The sequence below is a fragment of the Rhamphochromis sp. 'chilingali' genome (genome assembly GCF_963969265.1).
Source record: "Rhamphochromis sp. 'chilingali' genome assembly, chromosome: 6".
NCBI classification, from domain to species: domain Eukaryota; kingdom Metazoa; phylum Chordata; class Actinopteri; order Cichliformes; family Cichlidae; genus Rhamphochromis; species Rhamphochromis sp. 'chilingali'.
Window position 1 is genome coordinate 20,366,571 of NC_137933.1, and position 18,841 is coordinate 20,385,411.

Below are 18,841 nucleotides of genomic sequence, written 5' to 3' on the forward strand. Positions count from 1 at the left end.
GAAGCTCCAATCTTCCCATCACATTAAGGAAATGAAGCGCTTTCAAGTGCCTGGCCGCCGCAGAGATTAGATTCAGTTTAGATAAAGGCACTTTTTATGATATTTTAGGCAGTTTTGATAACACAGAGAAAAGAATTCAGACCAAAGCTGGCCTTAGATCTCATGGGGACTGAAGAAGTCAGAGAGCCAGGAAGAGTTCAGAGCATCACTCTGAAGATCTCACGATTAAAAAAAAGTTCAGTTTATCAGAGGGTTAATTATTTGCTTTGAATGGACGGCTCTGAGGTGGTTTGTGAGTTTCGAGCTTCAGAGAAAAACGAGAGCATCAAAAATCCAAACTGATTTGCATTTTAATTCAAAATGATTTGGTTAATCTGAGGGAAGATTGCGCAGTTCACCGGCAACAGATGAGTAATGGAGAGAGCTGAACTGTGCAACTACTTTCTTTTCACCTCATGGGCTACTTCTTAGCATTATTACCATAACTAAACAGCTCCAAGCTTCTATTATAATGGGTAAATATCAGTTGAAGCAGCACGCTCTTTAATGCGATGGAGCATAAAGGTAGCTAGAAAACCAGAGTATTGATTAATAATATATCAAGCTGAAGCCTATAGGAGGGAAATTTAGCATCAGTCCTGCACATATAGTCTTCCCCCAGGAAAAGAAATAAATATTGGTTTGTTTGTTTGTTTGTTTGTTTTTAGCCAGACATTAGAGGCTTTATAACCAGCAAAGGAATTGAAGTTGTTCATTTTAATGGTTTTATTCATGCTCACAACTCTCGTTTGTTTCATCTGCACTTACGCACTCAATCATACTTAAAGTTTCAAGTTTTTGGTGTTTTTTTAAAAGTCTATTTTTATTTAATTCTTGACACTCACAAGATAGTGCCGCCGCAGTTTTTCCATCTACAGTTCATATATATATATGTGTGTGTGTGTGTGTGTGTGTGTGTGTGTGTGTGTGTGTGTGTGTGTGTGTGTGTGTGTGTGTGTGTGTGTGTACTTGTGAAGTGTGGGAAGCATTTCAATCAAGCCATGCATTGAAAATAAACCCCATCTTTGAGTTAATGCAGTATTTAGAGTCACACTTAACACGCACATAATGACAGAGTGAGAAGAGAACGCAGGTAACTACTGATAAAACTGCTTTAGTCAACCTTACTTTTCCTTTAATGTCATATTTAACTTGAATCTCTAAGACTATATCACAGATCGTAGTTTTTCAACAAGGCCTTTTGTAAGTAATTCTAATCTAGTTGATTAAGTTTAGTTAAGTATAATGTCTGGACTTGGACTACACCCATTATTATTGTGCTATCATGTGATATGATATCAGTAACTTTGTATCCTCACTTTGCTTGTGGTGTGTCCTGAGCTTACTTAGCTCTGTCAGTGGCGCTTGTGTCTGCTAGCTCTGATCTGTCTGTGAGTCACTGGGTGTCATCTTCACTCTACTATTGCAGCAATAAATCTTAGTGCCAGCCCGCCACACTTATCTGTCAATAGTAAGCAAGCCAAAGCATGAGTTGCACTTAGCTGACGGTCGTCTCTAGTCTTACCCGCTAATCCCCTGCGCTAGTGCCTGTTTTCTGGGCATGAAAAGAGCATAAAATTGTGTGAATGTGTGTCTGTCTCCTCGTCAAGGCACGAAGAGCCAAGCCTGAAGACCCTGATGCCCGCAAACGTGTTTCTGTGGCTAGGCCACTGGTTTTGCCACTAATTTGTACAGCTGTGATTTCCTCTCCCTCTGCACACCCCTGGATGCTCGGCATTCACAGATGACCTTAACCTAAAGCACACAGAGCGCAAAATCCGGCTCTCCCCTCCTTCTGTTGTCCTCCTTCTGCCTGTGCATTATTGGATCTATCTGTCTTATAATCTGCTGCTGTGGTGAAAATTATTTTCCCTGACCTTTCTCATACTGTTGTTTGTAACCTTCTACCGAGCCAGTGCTCAGAATGGCATTAAACAATCACTCTAGCAGCACACTATATTTATAGGGAAAGCCAGAGCCCAGCAACCTCAGATTGTTTTAGCTAATGGAAGAAACTCTGATTGCTTGAACACAAAATCATTAAAGTTGTTTAATCCACTCCAGATCAATGAGCCCGTATACACACTGAACACTAAAATGTTATTATCCTGTCTGCTCCGAGGCTTGATAACATTGATTAATGTCTTTTTTGCCAGCTTTGAAAGAGGAGAATAAAAAGCCTCCAATATACTTTCAGTTTACACAAATAATGTAGAGCTGAGTGGAAAACATCCTGGGTGTGTGGCTGCTGCCTTTTTCTTTTTCTTTTAAATCTGCCGACTGATTCTGTTTGAAAGCGGGATATTATTTGGATCAAACGAGATGGAGCTCTGTGGCCGGCATCATTTTAAAGAGCAGCAGCTCAGGCAGCAGGATCTGACAGCTAAGGGTTAATTATTCCTCCAATACCACCCCCTTGTTTTTCACAAGTGGTACCACTGATGTCTCTTCTGGTCTCATGGTCATTTCACTTACCGTGCTTGTTGAGTGTAAGGGGGAGGGGGGGGGGGGGGGAGTAAGGAAGGGACACAGAACATAGGGAGAGCTGCTTCTTTACATTATGCTCCATATGTGATCTTCGTGGAGTGTGTCAGTGAATTCCCTGCCTTTTCCTCAGGGGAAGTGGTTCTCTTCTGGAATTTGAAATGATGAAGCCAGAGGTTCTGTGTTTTGACCCCTGTGCTTTGCCCCCCTCTGCTGCCCTCCCCTAGCCCGTCCCACCAGATTCCAAGGCCTGGGGCAGAAACTGGTAATGCTCAGTCCATCAGCAGCTGAAACGTGATACCAAGAGAGCTCGCTAAGCTCCTCTTTTATAGTACCAAGCCAAGTCAGGCTGTTTACATCCTTTATTTATTATTCTCCCGGCAACCTCTTTTACCCTCAGAGACTGCAGACACTGAAAATCTGATCTGCACTAACCACATTAGATTTGTGAGTGCGGTTAAGAAAAACTGCATAATTTTGTGCTGACGGATGAAAATGAAAGTGCGAATGAGCTGTGACAGTGTTACAGCCACAGGTTAAACGGTACAGTCACTAGAAGACTACAAGTGCTTTTCTTTAGTACAAGAATACACTCGCTTGGGGTGCGTTCACTCCACAGACGGTGAATCCTCTTGGGACTGTAGCCCGGAGGTGGCTCAGCCAAGGCGTTTTACCCATATGGAAAAGATATATATAAATAAAAGTTTGTATCTGTCTTGTGTGAAACTTGTATGAAAAGCATACAAGAGTGAAAACAGATATCCCCTGTTTCAAGATCCCTTGAAAAATTATATAAATGAAACTTGTATGTTTTGGACACTTACTAAAACAATATATGAAAGTAATGAGAAAGTGGCCACTTTCATGAGTAAATCATATAAGTTTTTAATATTTCTTTTCCATAGGGGTATTCATCAGGTGTGAGGCCTGGTGAGCAGCTATAAGGACATTAGGAACATGGTTACTGTTTGCTTCAGAGGTTAATGTGGAAATTATCAGCTTTGATGCAGTGGTTGGCATCCATTGTGACCCCGGGTAGTAAGGGTTGTTGAAAAGGATGGATGGCATTGAAAAAGGCTAAAAAAGCTTCACTAACTTGACAGAGAAAAATAAATGTAAATTAAAAGGAAGATATTTTGTGACGCACATAAGATAATAAATGTATGATTTCACAAGGAGTTTTCATAAGGATTATGTATTATAGGTATTGGGTCCATTCATCTCTCCACCTTACATAGAATGCTGCAGTAAGGCCCCGAAGGACTATCGCGGAGGTCACATAACACATATTTTACAACTATTACACTCACTGTGTAGATTTTTTTTTAATGTTAGGAATTCAGCTTTTACTCATTACTATTAAAGCTGACTCCTCTGAGCTTTATATGCACCTGTGTTTAATGTTAGGTCAAAGCAAAGCTGTGAAGAATCTTTAAACTGACAGTTACTCCAAACTCTGCAGCGCTCTTCCTGCTAACATTTAAATGGAGAGCATTGAATTGGTGATAAAAATGAAAATGAGATTGTAGTTTAGTAAAGCAGAAACAGTAAAAATGTGTGAATGAAATAGACTTAAAGGAAGTGAGAGCATAACATGGGTAACGCAAGTTACTCAACTCGAGGTCGTGTGGTTTCCAGTAATCATACACAGCCAACGCCACCACATTTTGCACGCACACTCAATAGCTCAATCTGGAGCTGTAATGGAACTTGATTGCAAGGTCTGTGGTTCAGTCCCTGGCTTGGGCAAGATGAACCCTGAGTTGGCCCGGTGCATCTGTGTGACCAGGTGAATAGGTATAGAAACAAACGGTTTGTGATTGGTTGAAGGAAATTTGTTGTAAAAAGCCTTTTGAGTCCTGAGTTACAGTAGAAAAGCGCTATATAAATATATAAACATTAGTCCATTTTACCATTTATTTTTGTGTTAAAATGTATGTGTTTGTGTTTCCTCAGGTGTGATGTGCGAGGCAGAGCTGTCCTTCACCTTGGAGCCCAGTGACATTATTGCTGTGCAGGAGCAGCCTCTCATGCTCCACTGCCAGGTGGATGGCATCCCCCCGATTACGACACAGTGGAGGCGTAATGGCCTACTTTTAACTCAGGACCAGCATCATACCACCTTCATCAATGGCTCGCTGCTGATTGCACACTTCCAGAAGACCAAATCTGACGGCTCCTCTGATGAGGGCGACTACGAGTGCATCGCCCAGAATTCCTTTGGGTTGGTGGTGAGCCGTAAGGCACGCATTCAGGCAGCCAGTAAGTCTTTCTTTTGGTCATCAGCATAAATAAATGGTAGTAGCAGCGAGCAGTCCCCAGTAACTACTGAATTTTGGGGGGTAGTTTCTGGAAGTGAAATTTTTCAGCGAGGGAGGATTTTTCTTCCCATAAGGAAAAGATATATATAAATCTTATAAAGTTTGTATCTGTCTTGTGTGAAACTTGTATGAAAAGCATATAAGAGTGAAAACAGATATAAGACCCCTTGAAAAATTATATAATGAAACTTGTATGTTTTGGATACTTACTAAAACAATATATGAAAGTAATGAGAAAGTGGCCACTTTCATGAGTAAATCATATATAAGTTTTTACTATTTCTTTTCCATATGGGTTGGTTTAAATGCGTCGCACTTATTTGAATACACCGGTGCTCCCTTGCAGTATATTAAAGTGCACGGTGAAATAAACAGCAAAAGTTGACGACATATATGAATTACACTAAGAATTTTTTTTTTTGGACTTAAAAAAAAAAGAGTCCAGCTGATGGTCGTGTAGAGGAAGTCTCCTTCACTCTGGAATTAGCTGACCATGATTATGATTGACATCTCTGTTGATTTTATTGCTCTTTTGTTGTCATTATGAGATACTGGCTTCATCATCCTACATTATCCTATATCAGGATACCAATATATCAGTTTGTCTCGAACTGATTGTTTTAACTGAATGGAAGTCAATGCAGTTACAACACAAGCAGAATCACAAGCACTAACTTGTGATTTTGAGTTATGATCATTTTTCTATAAATAAAATGTAAACATTGTAATGGAAGCTTACCTCAGGTATTTTGGTTTAGTCTCTGTATTGCTGCTGTGCATGCTCAAGTAAATGCTCTTAATATATCCCCAGCTGCTTGAATAATTTAATCTACGCCTTTGAGTGTAATGAACTTTCTGATGCTCATCTGCAGTGCTGCTTAGAAATAGAAGCCTTTTGAATTTAGCATTAACAAGCGCTCATACTGAGAGTCTCCAAGCTGCTTTGTAAGAGTGCAATAAGCTCGAAGAAACCCAGCAACCCACTCAGTGGTAGAGGCATCAAGGTGCATTTTCTCAAGCATGACGACCAGACCCTTTGTTTGAAGTCCCTCTAGTTCAACCCCGTTTTCCCTGCGTTGTTGCCATGGTTAATTGTTACTGCATTTTTAATCTTGTCACCGTTTCGCATGTCTCCACTTACTTTAAGTCAAAGGCATCCAGGATCCACACTCCTCCTGCAGTTTTAGTGATACTGTACTGCTCCACATTGTGCCGAGTTAAGTCTTTTTCGAAGGCTCTGTTATGTATATTCTCAAACACAGAGATGGACAAAGGCTCACAGAAGCCTGTTGATTCCTGTGGTTATATGTAGACAGGGTACTGCTGTGCTGTTGTGCCCAATACAGCTTTTAACCCAGTGGGATAGGGAGGTTAGCATGGACGTCTCACTGGCCAGAGGGAAAAGTCACTGCAGCTCAGTGGCTGGCGTTGTCAAGCACATGCAACCTTTCACAGCCTCCCTAAAAGGTCTTTCTTTTCAAAGGTCATATTGAATCCTCTGTTGCGGCACATTTTTGATTCTGCATGAGGGAAAAGTCAACAGTAGTGCCCCTTCATTTCACAAAATGAATCAGGGGTAGGAAAACTTGGTGGAAAAAACCCCCCCACATTAATTTGTGGAGCCTGACTGATGTACGGTTTTTAACAATGCCCACACCGATATTTAGAGATTTGAAAAATACAATATATCATCGAATATTTTTCTCTCTCACACATGCAGTGTGTAACTAGATCTAAATCCTTGCTGATCTAATATAACAACACAATTTAAAAATAATCATGTTTAAATGTGACAAAAAGTCGTGGATTGCTCGTTTATACTCTACCCAACTCTGCTCAGATCAGCTGGTTGTTGTCTTTGTGTCATTTCAAGGACATGTGTTGCTAGCAGAAAAGTTGCTGGCAACACTTATACAGTGGTTGAAGGTTGTTTCCCCCATTTTTGCTTTTCTTTGTATTTATCGACAATTAGAAATGCAGATTCCGCAGATATAACGGCAAATAGCTAACACATACCGGGAAATAGGCGATATATTGACTCAAGCTGATATATGAGTCAGGCTCTACTCATTTAGAGATTCAGTTTGAATCCCAGTTAGACTAACACATGGTCCTGGAGGGATAATAAGGTTTTGTGACCTAAAATACACTATTCTCAAATATAGTTAATTTGCATTTTTATGTAAAGCTGTTAAATATTTCAGTATGTATAGCATTAGCTACATGGTTATTATTCTCTGGGTCGATTCCATTAGCAATATTTTTTGATGGACGAGAGAAACATTGATATATATATATATATATATATATATATATATATATATATATATATATATATATATATATATATATATATATATATATATATATATATCAATGTTTCTCTAGTGTGGAATTGTGATCCAGTGAAAGCATCTATTCCACTCTCCAACCATGCAACACTCTGCATTACTAATCTGCCTTGAATATATCTGAAATCCTTTCTGATGATTCCAAACCATATCATAATCACACTTAATTTTAAGGGCGCAACAACGTCAAGCTACGCCTTTCTAATTGTTATTTAACTGTAAAGCAAATTAATCTTTCTTTAGTTCAATGGTTCATTAGGGTTTTAGCATGAACAATTAAGAATTATGCAAGTGTGAAGCAGTCCTCTCGCTCCCTCTGCTTCTGGAAAATTCGATGAATGAAAACAGATTTAATGAGTGAACAGTGAATAAATTTAACCAGGAGCAAACCTCAAAGCAAATCTTGAGTGAACATGGTAGCTCAAGTTCAAAATCTTTCACGGTTGATTTATCCTGTTTTGACTTGGCTTTGTTCTCCCTCTGACCTTTTCCGGGTTTACCCTTGATTGGTATTGATTAGGTAGGGACTAGTGAATTACTGAAAGTCACATTCTGACCTCTGAGCTTTGACCCTCTGAGCTGTGTTGACCAGTTTGTTGACAAAGCGTTGAATGAGACAAGGCTTTGTTCTTGTCGTCAGTCTTCCTCCTTAATAGAGTTTCGATGAAAAGCCATCACTAAAAGCAAGAACTTGTAGTCTTAAAATGAAATAAACTCTTTTATCTGTCATGTCTTTGATACTTTTAGTACATATGTCATAAAATACTACAGTTTCATTTAATTGTTATCTTTCATTCTCTTTATTGTTGTAATTGAGATCTTGTTTTTTCCCAATCTTGAAACAGGAAACACGACGTGGCTTTCATGCCTGTATTATTTCTGTTGCAGTATGTGTCTGAAATACTATACATTTGCTGTAAAGAGTGAAATAGTATTCCTTATTACTAAACCTAATTTCTGGCACTCCTCCAACTCCATGTTTCTGAGGTCACCTGTTCAGCCCAGATGTGTTCTCGTGGCACTCATCACCAGGTATTAGGTAAATAACATAAAACCTTGTTCTATTTCATCTTGTCTTGGCCTGCCAGAGTTATGCAGTGGGCATGGATTAAATAGGACAAAGTGTTTTCAACATTTTTACAAAGACAAATGGAACAAAATAAGGAAATGCTCTCCTTAACAGGGCCAGTGACTCGTGTTTGTTTCTTTTCCTGTTCAGTGTTTGTTAATGTTGCCTCTGTCTTTGTGTTTTAGTGGTAATTTGCTGGGTTATAGTCCCTCTCACAACAGAGAGTGACTTGCACCACTGTGATGCAATAGGTGGTGCGATTACTGAAGCCTCTTTATAGCCCTCCCAGTGGATGAATCCTCCATCTTATTGCACACTACCACCCTCCATAAATTTTACTTTTTATTTGCTTGACAACCGTTTGTGTGAGCTCACAGTCGGGAGCTGGTGCAGGACTGACTCCCTGTTGCCCCTCTAAATCGACAGTCGGTCCAGGAAACACTTGGAATTTTTTCCCTCCCAAATTTTATCTCTTTGATAGTCCATTTCTCTCTCTTTCCTCACTTTCTCTCAGACCTCCTCATTAGCTTAGGCTCCGGAAGCTTTTCATCATTTGGATGAATGACAAGCCCGGTACAGTGGACCCAGCCAGGGCTCCCACCCCTCCCCCACAAGCACACCCTCGTCACCAGGCAACACACCACAAAAGCCCTCTGTTACAAAATAGCTTTTAGGATCAATTGAAATGACTTGCTTTTGTCTGTTTGTCTGGAATTATTTGGAAAGAGCTGAAGCTTTGGTAGGAAATATGTGTTCACCCTGTTCGATTCTTATATAGAGACTGCAGTTGACCTCAGGGACTGTTTGAAGAGATCTAAAAAGCCAGCAGTGTGCACGCAATAAGCTTGTTCACTGTGAATATGAGTCAGGAATGAAGTAATAAGTAGTAAAATAGCATCATATGTGCACGTGACTATGTTATTATTTTACAAATCGCTTCAGTATGCATAATATCCACCTTGTTTAGTCCGAAAACCACCATTGAACTACTGTTATATGGCAGGCCTCTCAACAAGACTGTAATGAAAAAAACAAGAAACCGAGAAGGGGGGGGGTTAAAGGACATGACAGAGGAAGCCTGTAAAAGTGCCTCAGTTTATACCCACGCCACTCATTCATGTGACTTTAACTCCTCTCTGGATGCAAATGTAAAGAAACATGTTTTCATCAGTCTACATGTGGGAGAAGCTGCAAAATTGCAGTTCGCCACTCCTCAGAGCTTTGTGGACAGATTGCCACAAGCGGCCACTCAGATTCAGACAGCAGCGAGGAAGAGTGATTTATGTGGAGCTGATGGTAGGTTTCATGAGCGTGTTTGTACTTGTGCGTGCACGTGTAGCTCTTGATCACGCTCCGACCTTCCTGTCCCCACCCCTTTCAATGAGCTCCTGCCTGGGTGACCGCTGAAGCTCCATCCTTACATCCTGTTAGCTCCCTTTGTCTGCAGGCCAAACCCTGCCTTCGATCAACCCCCTCCCTGTTCCACCTCCCTTGCTCCTCCTAGCCTTACCGTGAAGCAAGTGATCTTTTTGTCATATTGATCAGCAAAACATAGCTTTAATATTTTAACATAAAGCCTCTTGGCGGGCTCCTTTGTCTCTTGCCAAATGAGAATGAGTTTAATATAAATATTTTCACTTCCATCCATCCATCCATTCGCTTCTGCTTATCCTTTTCAGGGTCGCGGGGGGCGCTGGAGCCTATCCCAGCTGTCATAGGGCGAAAGGCGGGGTACACCCTGGACAGGTCGCCAGTCTGTCGCAGGGCCAACACATAGGGACAGACAACCATTCACACTCACATTCACTCGCACATTCACACCTAGTGACAATTTGGATTATCCAATTAACCTATCCCCACAAGCTGCATGTCTTTGGACGGTGGGAGGAAGCCGGAGTACCCGGAGAGAACCCACGCAAACACGGGGAGAACATGCAAACTCCACACAGAAAGACCCCGGCCTGATGGTGGAATTGAACTCAGGACCTTCTTGCTGTGCGGCAACAGTGCTAACCACCGTGCCACCGTGCTGCCCCTTTTCAAGGCACCCAAAGCACCCAGCATATTTTCACTTATAGAACAGTAATCCATCTGTATCCCTTTGAAAACATTGCAGACTTGTTGTTGTTGCCCCCTTTCGTGTGGGCAGGTACATAGGCTGATGTTAACTTGAGAGTGCTCCCTCCTGCTGTGTGGTCAGCACTCCTCCATCTGTCTGCCAGCATAGCTCAGATGAACTGATGGAGAAAGAATTTATTTATTTTTTGCTCATAATGAGCAAGCTAAACTAATGAGAGCTCTGACCTCGGTTGTGTAATTGCACCAGAAACCGATTATTACTCTGCACCTGCTGACTCAATCTGCAGCTCTCATTGCTTGATTATGAATGCTCAGTTCTGGCTCATTAAAAAATCGGAAACAACAAAGCGGTTTTATTACAGCACGCTATTTTTCTGATTTGAGAGCAGGTTCATTTTCTGAAAGGCAACGACGATGGTCGTCTGACTATCTGTAACACGCTCCACTTCAAGTAAAGATGCTGTTTGCTGTCAGCAAGCTAAGTGAACAGCAATACTAAAAACCTCCCGTGGGTAGTTATGCTGACAAACGCTGAAACTTGTCCAGCAGTCCTGTGGGGAAGGAGCGGAGTGAATCTCTATTACGTCTGAAGATGGCACGTCACTCACCTAAAAGCGGTGGAAAATCGCCAAGGGATTCCATGCTGCTCATGGCATGCCTTATCATCTTCATTTACTCATTATTAAAAAAAAACTTGGAATTTCTATCCATTTAACAATTTCTGAACCAACAAAATTAAGAGTGCAATGTTTGCCACTGTGCTCAAGTCCTAAGCTGTGCTCAGACGATTTCAGCCATGTACAGAGCACAGACATGCATGGAGAGCTCTAAATATCCACTGTTAGCTGCTCCATCTCATATGGAAAAAAAATAGTAAAAACATATATGATTTACTCATGAAAGTGGCCACTTTCTCATTACTTTCATATATTTTTTTAGTAAGTATACAAAACATACAAGTTTCATTATATAATTTTTCAAGGGATCTTATATGTGTTTTCACTCTTGTATGCTTTTCATACAAGTTTCATACAAGACAGATAAAAACTTTATAAGATTTATATATATCTTTTCCATATGGGATAATGTGAAGGATGAGCTGGATTCAGCATCCTTAAGCTTTAAAAATAACTGCCTGCATAAACAGCATCACTTGGCAAGTGAAGCCCACGAACAAGGAAAAGGATGCAGAAAGGTGTCGATGCCGCTCAGAGACTAAATGTGTTTAACTTAGTCCTCTAGAGGCACTTCAGTTATGACATGGATTTAATCGCATCACTGTTATTTTTATGGGATCCCTCTTGAAAATGCAAATAAATCTGCGCCAGAAACCTAAGAAAAAAACGTACGCACATTGTACACACACACACACACACACACACGCGCGTGCACCATATGTAACAAATTGATAAAACAGATATCTACGCATACACAAACTTTGCTTCTTTTTGTCAGTGCGCCAACTCTCTAAGCAGCTGCTCTCAGCAGCTGTGTACGCTGTAGCTCATTCAGATTTCATTGTTCTACATATTTCATAGTTCTTTGTGTCTCTGGAAAACACAGACTGGAATAACATAATTTAGAAAGTAAATGCCTCAAAGAAACAGCTCATCGCTGGGTAGATTCTAGACATTATTCGATGTAGATTATTCGATGTGCCTTGAATTTGACAGTGTGGTAAACAAACAAGTGAAAAGGAAGAAACAAAAGGTTAGCTCTAGTCTCAAATTCAAGTTCAACCTGTCTATGACTGTCAGTGGACGTGTACGCGATTCTGTTTGTACGTACATATGGTGCTACCTTTGCTTGTGTGTCTTGATTAAAGTGGCACTCTGTTAATGAAGTCTGCGGCCGTCTCTGGACCACCCCAGCTATTCTCAAACAAACAAATGAATAGGGGGCCTAAAATTCCTTCTGTCTGCTTTTAAGGCTCATGGGAGGAATTCCTGAGTAATAGAGGTGAGAGGTGAAAGAAGAGAGAGCAGAGGCCGGGCCAAAGGTTGGAAGAGGCGGACTAGTCTCCAAATGTGGAATTTTGCTTTGGCCCCACATCATTAAGATTTTATATTATGGTTTGAACCACGTAGGTTTTTGGCTGCAGGAAGTCATTTTTATCAATCGTGTCCTCCCAGGGATAGAAAGATAAGGATGTGTGAGCTTGTTTTGAGCGCGTGTTATGTTGTTCCTGTGATTCCAGGCTTGACGAAGGGCTTGGTTAGCTCTCGCTCCTGCCCCGTCACCGCGCTTCACTACACTTAACAGAGCCTTTATGGCCAGATTGTGCAGTTAAAAGTCTTTACAGGGGTCTGCACCATCCACCAATAAAAACACATAAGGCCCCTCTTTTTGTCTCCTTCTTGGCATGCATTCTGTTTTTGCATCTGTGAAAATGTGTAATAAGGACAAAGACAGGCGGGAGGTGGAGCCAGTTGTGGATATTATTATCGCCCTCTCAGTTTTTCACAAAACACACACACACACACACACACACACACACACACACACACACACACACACACACACATACACACACACACACATGCACACACAGGGGGCCCTCAGTCCAGTTTTGCATTTTGTTTAAGCAGGGATCAGGAAATCTTTCTGCCAACAAGCAGAAGAGTCTGAGACAAAGGCCTGTCAGTGATGGGCAGGCAGCAGCTCTCCTTTGGGCCTCTGCCATCTCTTTCCCACTATCTCGGCTCTGTTTGTGTTTGTGTGTGTTGGGGTACCTCTCGGAGCAGACCAGCAGCTATTGTCATTTATGAAATGCAGGGGCAGTGGAGTGGCTGGGAACAGGCAGAGGCTGTGGAGATGTTCAGCCTCTGTTGGCTCTGCTTTGTGACGGTGGCCTTGACCGTTTGTTCTCCTGACCAACACAGCTAGCTGTGGCTGAGGCCCCCTTTTGTCACTCCTGACTCTGGGTGGGTGTGTTTCCCCATGCTCCCTCCTGCCTCTTTCTTCCCCCTCTGTTTCGGCATTGACGTAGAAATAAAAGGGTCAGAGGTCATAAGGGGCTGGACGATGAGAGGGGGTCCTTATCTGGGAAACGGTGACCTTTTTGTGTGCACTAGGGCAGAATGCCCCTCCCCTTTTTTCTTTTAAATTCTACTCCCATCACGTTTCGCCTCTTCCAACACTCGGTCTTATTCCCCAGTGGGGACCCATCCCCCTAGTATGATTGCCCCGGGGCAATGGCAGTGACCTTGGATTTGGCTGTGAAATAAAATGACCCAACCCTGCCACTGCACCAGAGAACTAAGCCCGCCCTTTCCCAAATAAGCGATGCAGCAGCCTGTCTTTTTTTCTGTAAATATCAGTAAAGATATTTATTTGTGCCTGTCACATTTTCAGTGTTGCTTTTGAGCTTGCTGATATTTACACGTTTCAAACAATACTGGCTGGAGGACTGATTGATCGATTAATTTATTGATTCAGTAAGAGGGAAGATGCATGGCAGTGTTTTACACTGCTCATGCGACGATAATGACTGAGTTGTGCATTAGAGCTATTTTTGCCCTAAAGTGACAGGATTGAGTGACTACACACTACAGCTTTTAAGTCATGACCTCAAAGTAAACATGTCAACTTTATATTGTTGTGTAGTCTAAGAAAAAGGGAATTCCATTCTTAGACATATAAAAAAATGAGCGCTCTTGCTACTGTAACGTCTAAATGGAACAGATAAGTTGTTTTTGAATTACATGTTGCTGCACAGCCTGCAACCCTGCTTCCATAGATACTGAATTTAATGCTAACCTTTGCTGTAGTTAGATACTTTTGTTATCATGACATCACAAAACTGTGACATAATCGTAAAACATGTTAAAGCTGTCTAATTTCCTTTATATCTGTTTTCAAAGGAGAAAAGAAGTTTATGAGTGTCACAGGAAGTCTGTTGAAATGCTTAAACTTAATTTATCTAAGTTTAATTATCCTTCCTTTCATAGTTTATATAGGCCAGTTTCATATAAAATGAATACTGTAGGGTTCAGCGTACACTCTTCTTCAGCTGACTTTGAGAACTTTTGGCTCTGGGTTCAGACTTCCTGGCCAGCTGGGGCCTTTGTGTGTGCCTACGTGGGTTTTTTTCAGAGTGCTCCATCCAAACACATGCATGTTAAGTTAATTGCTGATTTTAAATTGGCGGCGGAGTAGATGTGAAGTGTGTGCCTTTCTGTGTTGGCCTGTGACAGACTCGCAGCCTGTCCTGGGTCAGCTATTGTCTCCAGCCTCTTACAACTGTGGTTGCAACTCACAGCCTGTGAAGCCATTTGTGCCATTTCTGAGCAGTGCAAATAAATAAATAAATAAAAATAAAATCTAGATAATTAAACTGATTTAAAAAAAAATAAAGTGTGTATATTTTCAATAAGTAAACTGGGGTAAGATAAGTTGGGCTGACCAAATTCTTTTGTAACTTTTTCTTTTTTTGCCGTGTTGAAATCCTTTAGCTTCCATGTGAGCATCCATGCATTGTTGTTGCATTTACAGTCAGTCTGAAACGAGGAGTTGTTATAACAGCATAAACTCACTGAGGTCCATAATCTTTACTTTCTTCCCTCTATAACTACACGTATTTGAAGCGTTTGGGGGTAAAAGCCTGTCAGGCTCCACAGTGTGTGCAGAGTTGGTCGTCAGGGATAAAACAAATTCCACAGGAACCAATTAGAAGCGGCTACTGCTGGCATAGGATGAAAGATTTCTGAGATGGCCAGTTTCCTGCTGGCAACCTGTTTGCAGTGTCTATAGTTCTGTTAGCTTTGTTCTGTATGACTTTGGGGAAATCTAATAATTGAAAAATGCGCAGTTTCATTACAATTTTGCATTATAAATTATGAGTTCTGCTGTTTAGAGTGATTTCTCGTCAGTATACATTAGATACAGAGCAGTCGAGGTTATAGTAGAACATTTTCTTCCGCTGTTGTGAACTGATAGTCCACAGGTTTTGGACACTGGGTTGTATGAAATAAAGCATTTGAGAATGCCAACACATTATACAAGTGCGGATGATGCTCAGAGACTTATAAAATCTTTGAGCATTTTAAATGATTTAAAACGGGGGGAGGAATGAAGAAAATATTCCTAAGGCCACAGCAAAACAAGCCGCGTGAAAATCCAAGCAGGGAATAGGTGAGACAGATGAAAGTGGAGCGCAGCAGGAAGTGAAATAGGTGGAGCATGTGGCGGTGGTCTCGAGTGATCCCTCGGCCTCTCCGGCTCTGAAGGCTGGACCTTGAACCAGGAAGGAACATTCCATTCCGATGCTGTGCCGGGACCTCTGACCCCCACAGCTTTGTTTTCAGGGCTGATTTCGACAGTCACCAGGGGTACAAGGCAACATCGGGCTCACTTAGCTCAAAGAAGCACGTCTCTGCCGTTTGAACATGCCGGAAAACTGCTCCCCCGACCCCGGGCTCGTAATTCATCTCTGTAACTCGCACATTACCTTCGCTTGCGATCAATTAAATGATCTGACAAGGATATGTGCGCAGGATTGCGGTCAGAGACTGCACATACAATACGTTGACCTGCCGCTTTCCCTTAACATGAAGGTGTGTTTCACTCTGAAAGCATCAATGGAACATTTAATTTCCAATCCTCAAGTGACGGAGCTGAGAGTGTCGGATCCTTTGCAAGAGCTGTTTTATAAAATTCGTCTTTCAGTGAGCGCTGCGAGGCGAGATGTGTTTATTTTGTAAACTTATAAAGAATTTGTATCATCCGTTTGAATGCAGTCTTTAATCATTTTTATGAATGTATCTCAGATTATTTTTTTCTTTGCAGAAGTGGTTTCATGTCATGTGTTAGTAAGTCGTAAGGCAGACCATTTCATTGCCACAGCTTGAAAAGATGAAACATGACACTAGCGGTGTAATGGCCCTCTCCATTTTCCAGCATGGGCATTATTTGTGAGAGGTAAGACAGCTTTAGAGGGTTAGGCGGCTGATGGTGATTTGGACGCGTCGGTGATATGTGCTTATGTCTGACAGCTTATAGTTGTGCCCCTCCTATCCACTGCAAGGAACAGATGAGATGAGAGCATGACTGTCAACAGAGTCCATGTTACAGGTTGCTTATGCGTTCTTTGTCAGTGGACATAAATTATACGAATACTGAAACACTCGTGTTTTTGAGAGGGATTTCCTCAGACAGGACTCTTGATTAAAGACGCGTTTTACAGCATGTCACAAAATTTCACCTTAAAGAAGTGATCTCAGTGGAAAAGAAATATCAACTGAGTATTCTTAGTGCTATTAAATTAATCAATCGGTGGCTTTCCATATTCCCGGGTGAAGATTAATCGACCATAAATATAATCTGTAATTGCAGCCCAGAGGCGTGCTCCTGACAGGAGACTATATAGGGAAGTTACTAAAATTATCCCTCTCGGCTGCTCGAAAACACAATTAATCATTGTGATCTTGCGTTAATCCTCACTGATTGACAGGAATTTGATTTACAGGAATCACTGTAAAGATAAGGCCTTCATTTAATTTCATTGTTCACTGGACCTCAGAAACAAAATATTTCTCTCAATTTATGTAAATCCAAAGCTGCTCTTTGTTTATTCGGGCCCCGCATGTAGTGTCGCGTTATCAGATGGAGCAAATTGTCGCTGAATGTAGTGTCTGCACAGGCTTTGTTTGCACCCGCTATAGGTAGCGGCAGAGACAAAGGGCTTTCATTTCTCACCCACCGTCTTGTAACACTAAGTGGTCGTGACAGGCTCTGCACTTGCCTTTCCTCCCTGTCTCTGCTCCTCTTCTTCCTCTGTGGTAATTTTTTTCTCATGATTTCACGTGAGCTAAGCTCCATGCGGTGGGCGTGGCAGGGGGAGACACACATGTGCGTACAAAGGGGGCTATGGTGGGGGGGAGGTTACTGACTGCATATTATCATGGATTCATCGGGCTCAGGGTGGAGGCGAGCATTGGGGGCTGGGTTCCCTGAATGAGCAAGGGGCAGTAATATCCCTGGTGACCGCAGTCAGCTGGCAGCATGAATGGAGGAAAGAAGGGAGGGTTAAAAAGATAGTCAAAAGAGAGGAATGGGAGGCAGGCTTTGAGTTTCCAGGCATCTCACCGAGAGGATGTGTTGGTGTCAGTGACTCAGTATTGGAAAACGAGGTGATGGCAGTTTTCCATACATTAGCAGCACCTGCTGTTACCTAAGATGCTCCTTAGGCTTTAAAAGCTGCTGTGACATTATTCCCTATTGCTTCTCTTCCTGTTACGCAATATTTTCCAGTCTTCAGCGCATACATTTTTTTCATCTCTTTCAGTGCACATGGATATGTGTGTGCGTATTGCTGTGAGAAGTTAAGAACAGCACAAAGCAATTGCTAGAAATATCTTCCACCAATCTTGTCGCCGTGATTGATGTCACAGCATCTCTTCTTGGAGTAATTGAGCTGATATTTACAGCATTCAGGGTCTGATCTTTTTTCTCTCACTGTCTTTTCATCCTCCATTTAGCTCAGCATCAGGCAAAGCCCAAAAAGAAGCAGGCGGTTTACCCAACCAGCACTGTTATGTTTTCTTTTCTCTCATGTCGTTCTCATCAGTGTATCTCCCCCCCCCCCATCAATGCATCTCTCTTTGCCACGCACTTGATGGCAATGTGTTGCCCAGGATTGTGATTAATGGCCACAATTCAGCCTGATAAATTCCCCTGAGTGGGTGCCAGTTGGCTTACGCAGAGAAGAAACTCATTACTGCTGTCAGCTGAGCTGACGGCATAGACACGGGTGTGAGCAATTGTACATGTGCTCGTGTGCGTGTCCGTGCAAGGGAGGGAGAGAAACTAATTTCTGTGCATGTTACTGAGTCTCTTCACCTTTTTTCATATAGAAGCCATCATGCGTGAATAAGTGTGTCCACGTGTTTTAAGCTGAGGGTAAAAGTGACAGCGTGTCCCAGGGCTGGTGTCTAAGTAACATGGATCATTTCTGAGAAATGAACGAGCCTAACTCACTGCACACAACCACCACAGCTTCAGGTCTTTAATGGACAATCTCGTGCACACCACTGCTTCATCAAACAACCATTCTACTTTATAATATCTTAGATATACTTGGCATATATATGTATTCTTATTTTTATAATCTGCCATTCATAAAAACAGTCTCTAATCGCTACTAAGATGCACAAAACAGGTGATTTAAATATTACGTCTTTGTGTCCTCTGTTAAAGTAATTTCTTGTTAAATAATGGACAAAAAATCTTTTTAAAAACTATAATTACCTCTCTATTCTTATTGATGAGGATGTGATGGTGAGAGAGTGAAGCAAGAATGAAGATAAAAAAGGAAGAAAGATGTCTAAAATGAGAGTAAGTCTGCACAGTACGGATAAGCAAATGCATGTGTCTTTTCCCTGTGAGATAGCTATCTACATTCACTGACACCACAAAGGGGGGAAAATGAAGACTTGAGGACGTACAGACAGACCGCATGGATGAAAATTAACTGCATGTGTGGCTTTGCTGTATAGTTC

General features: G+C 41.7%; 1 protein-coding gene across 1 annotated transcript in view; it reads left to right on the plus strand.

Moving 5' to 3' along the window:
- The window catches only part of igdcc3 (immunoglobulin superfamily, DCC subclass, member 3), a 70,226-nt gene that overhangs the window by 1,287 nt on the left and 50,098 nt on the right, over positions 1 to 18,841 (plus strand). The window contains exon 2 of the mRNA XM_080885061.1: positions 4,480 to 4,785. Within this exon, the coding sequence (XP_080741187.1) occupies positions 4,480 to 4,785 (306 nt within the window). The remainder of the gene's footprint in view (positions 1 to 4,479; positions 4,786 to 18,841) is intronic.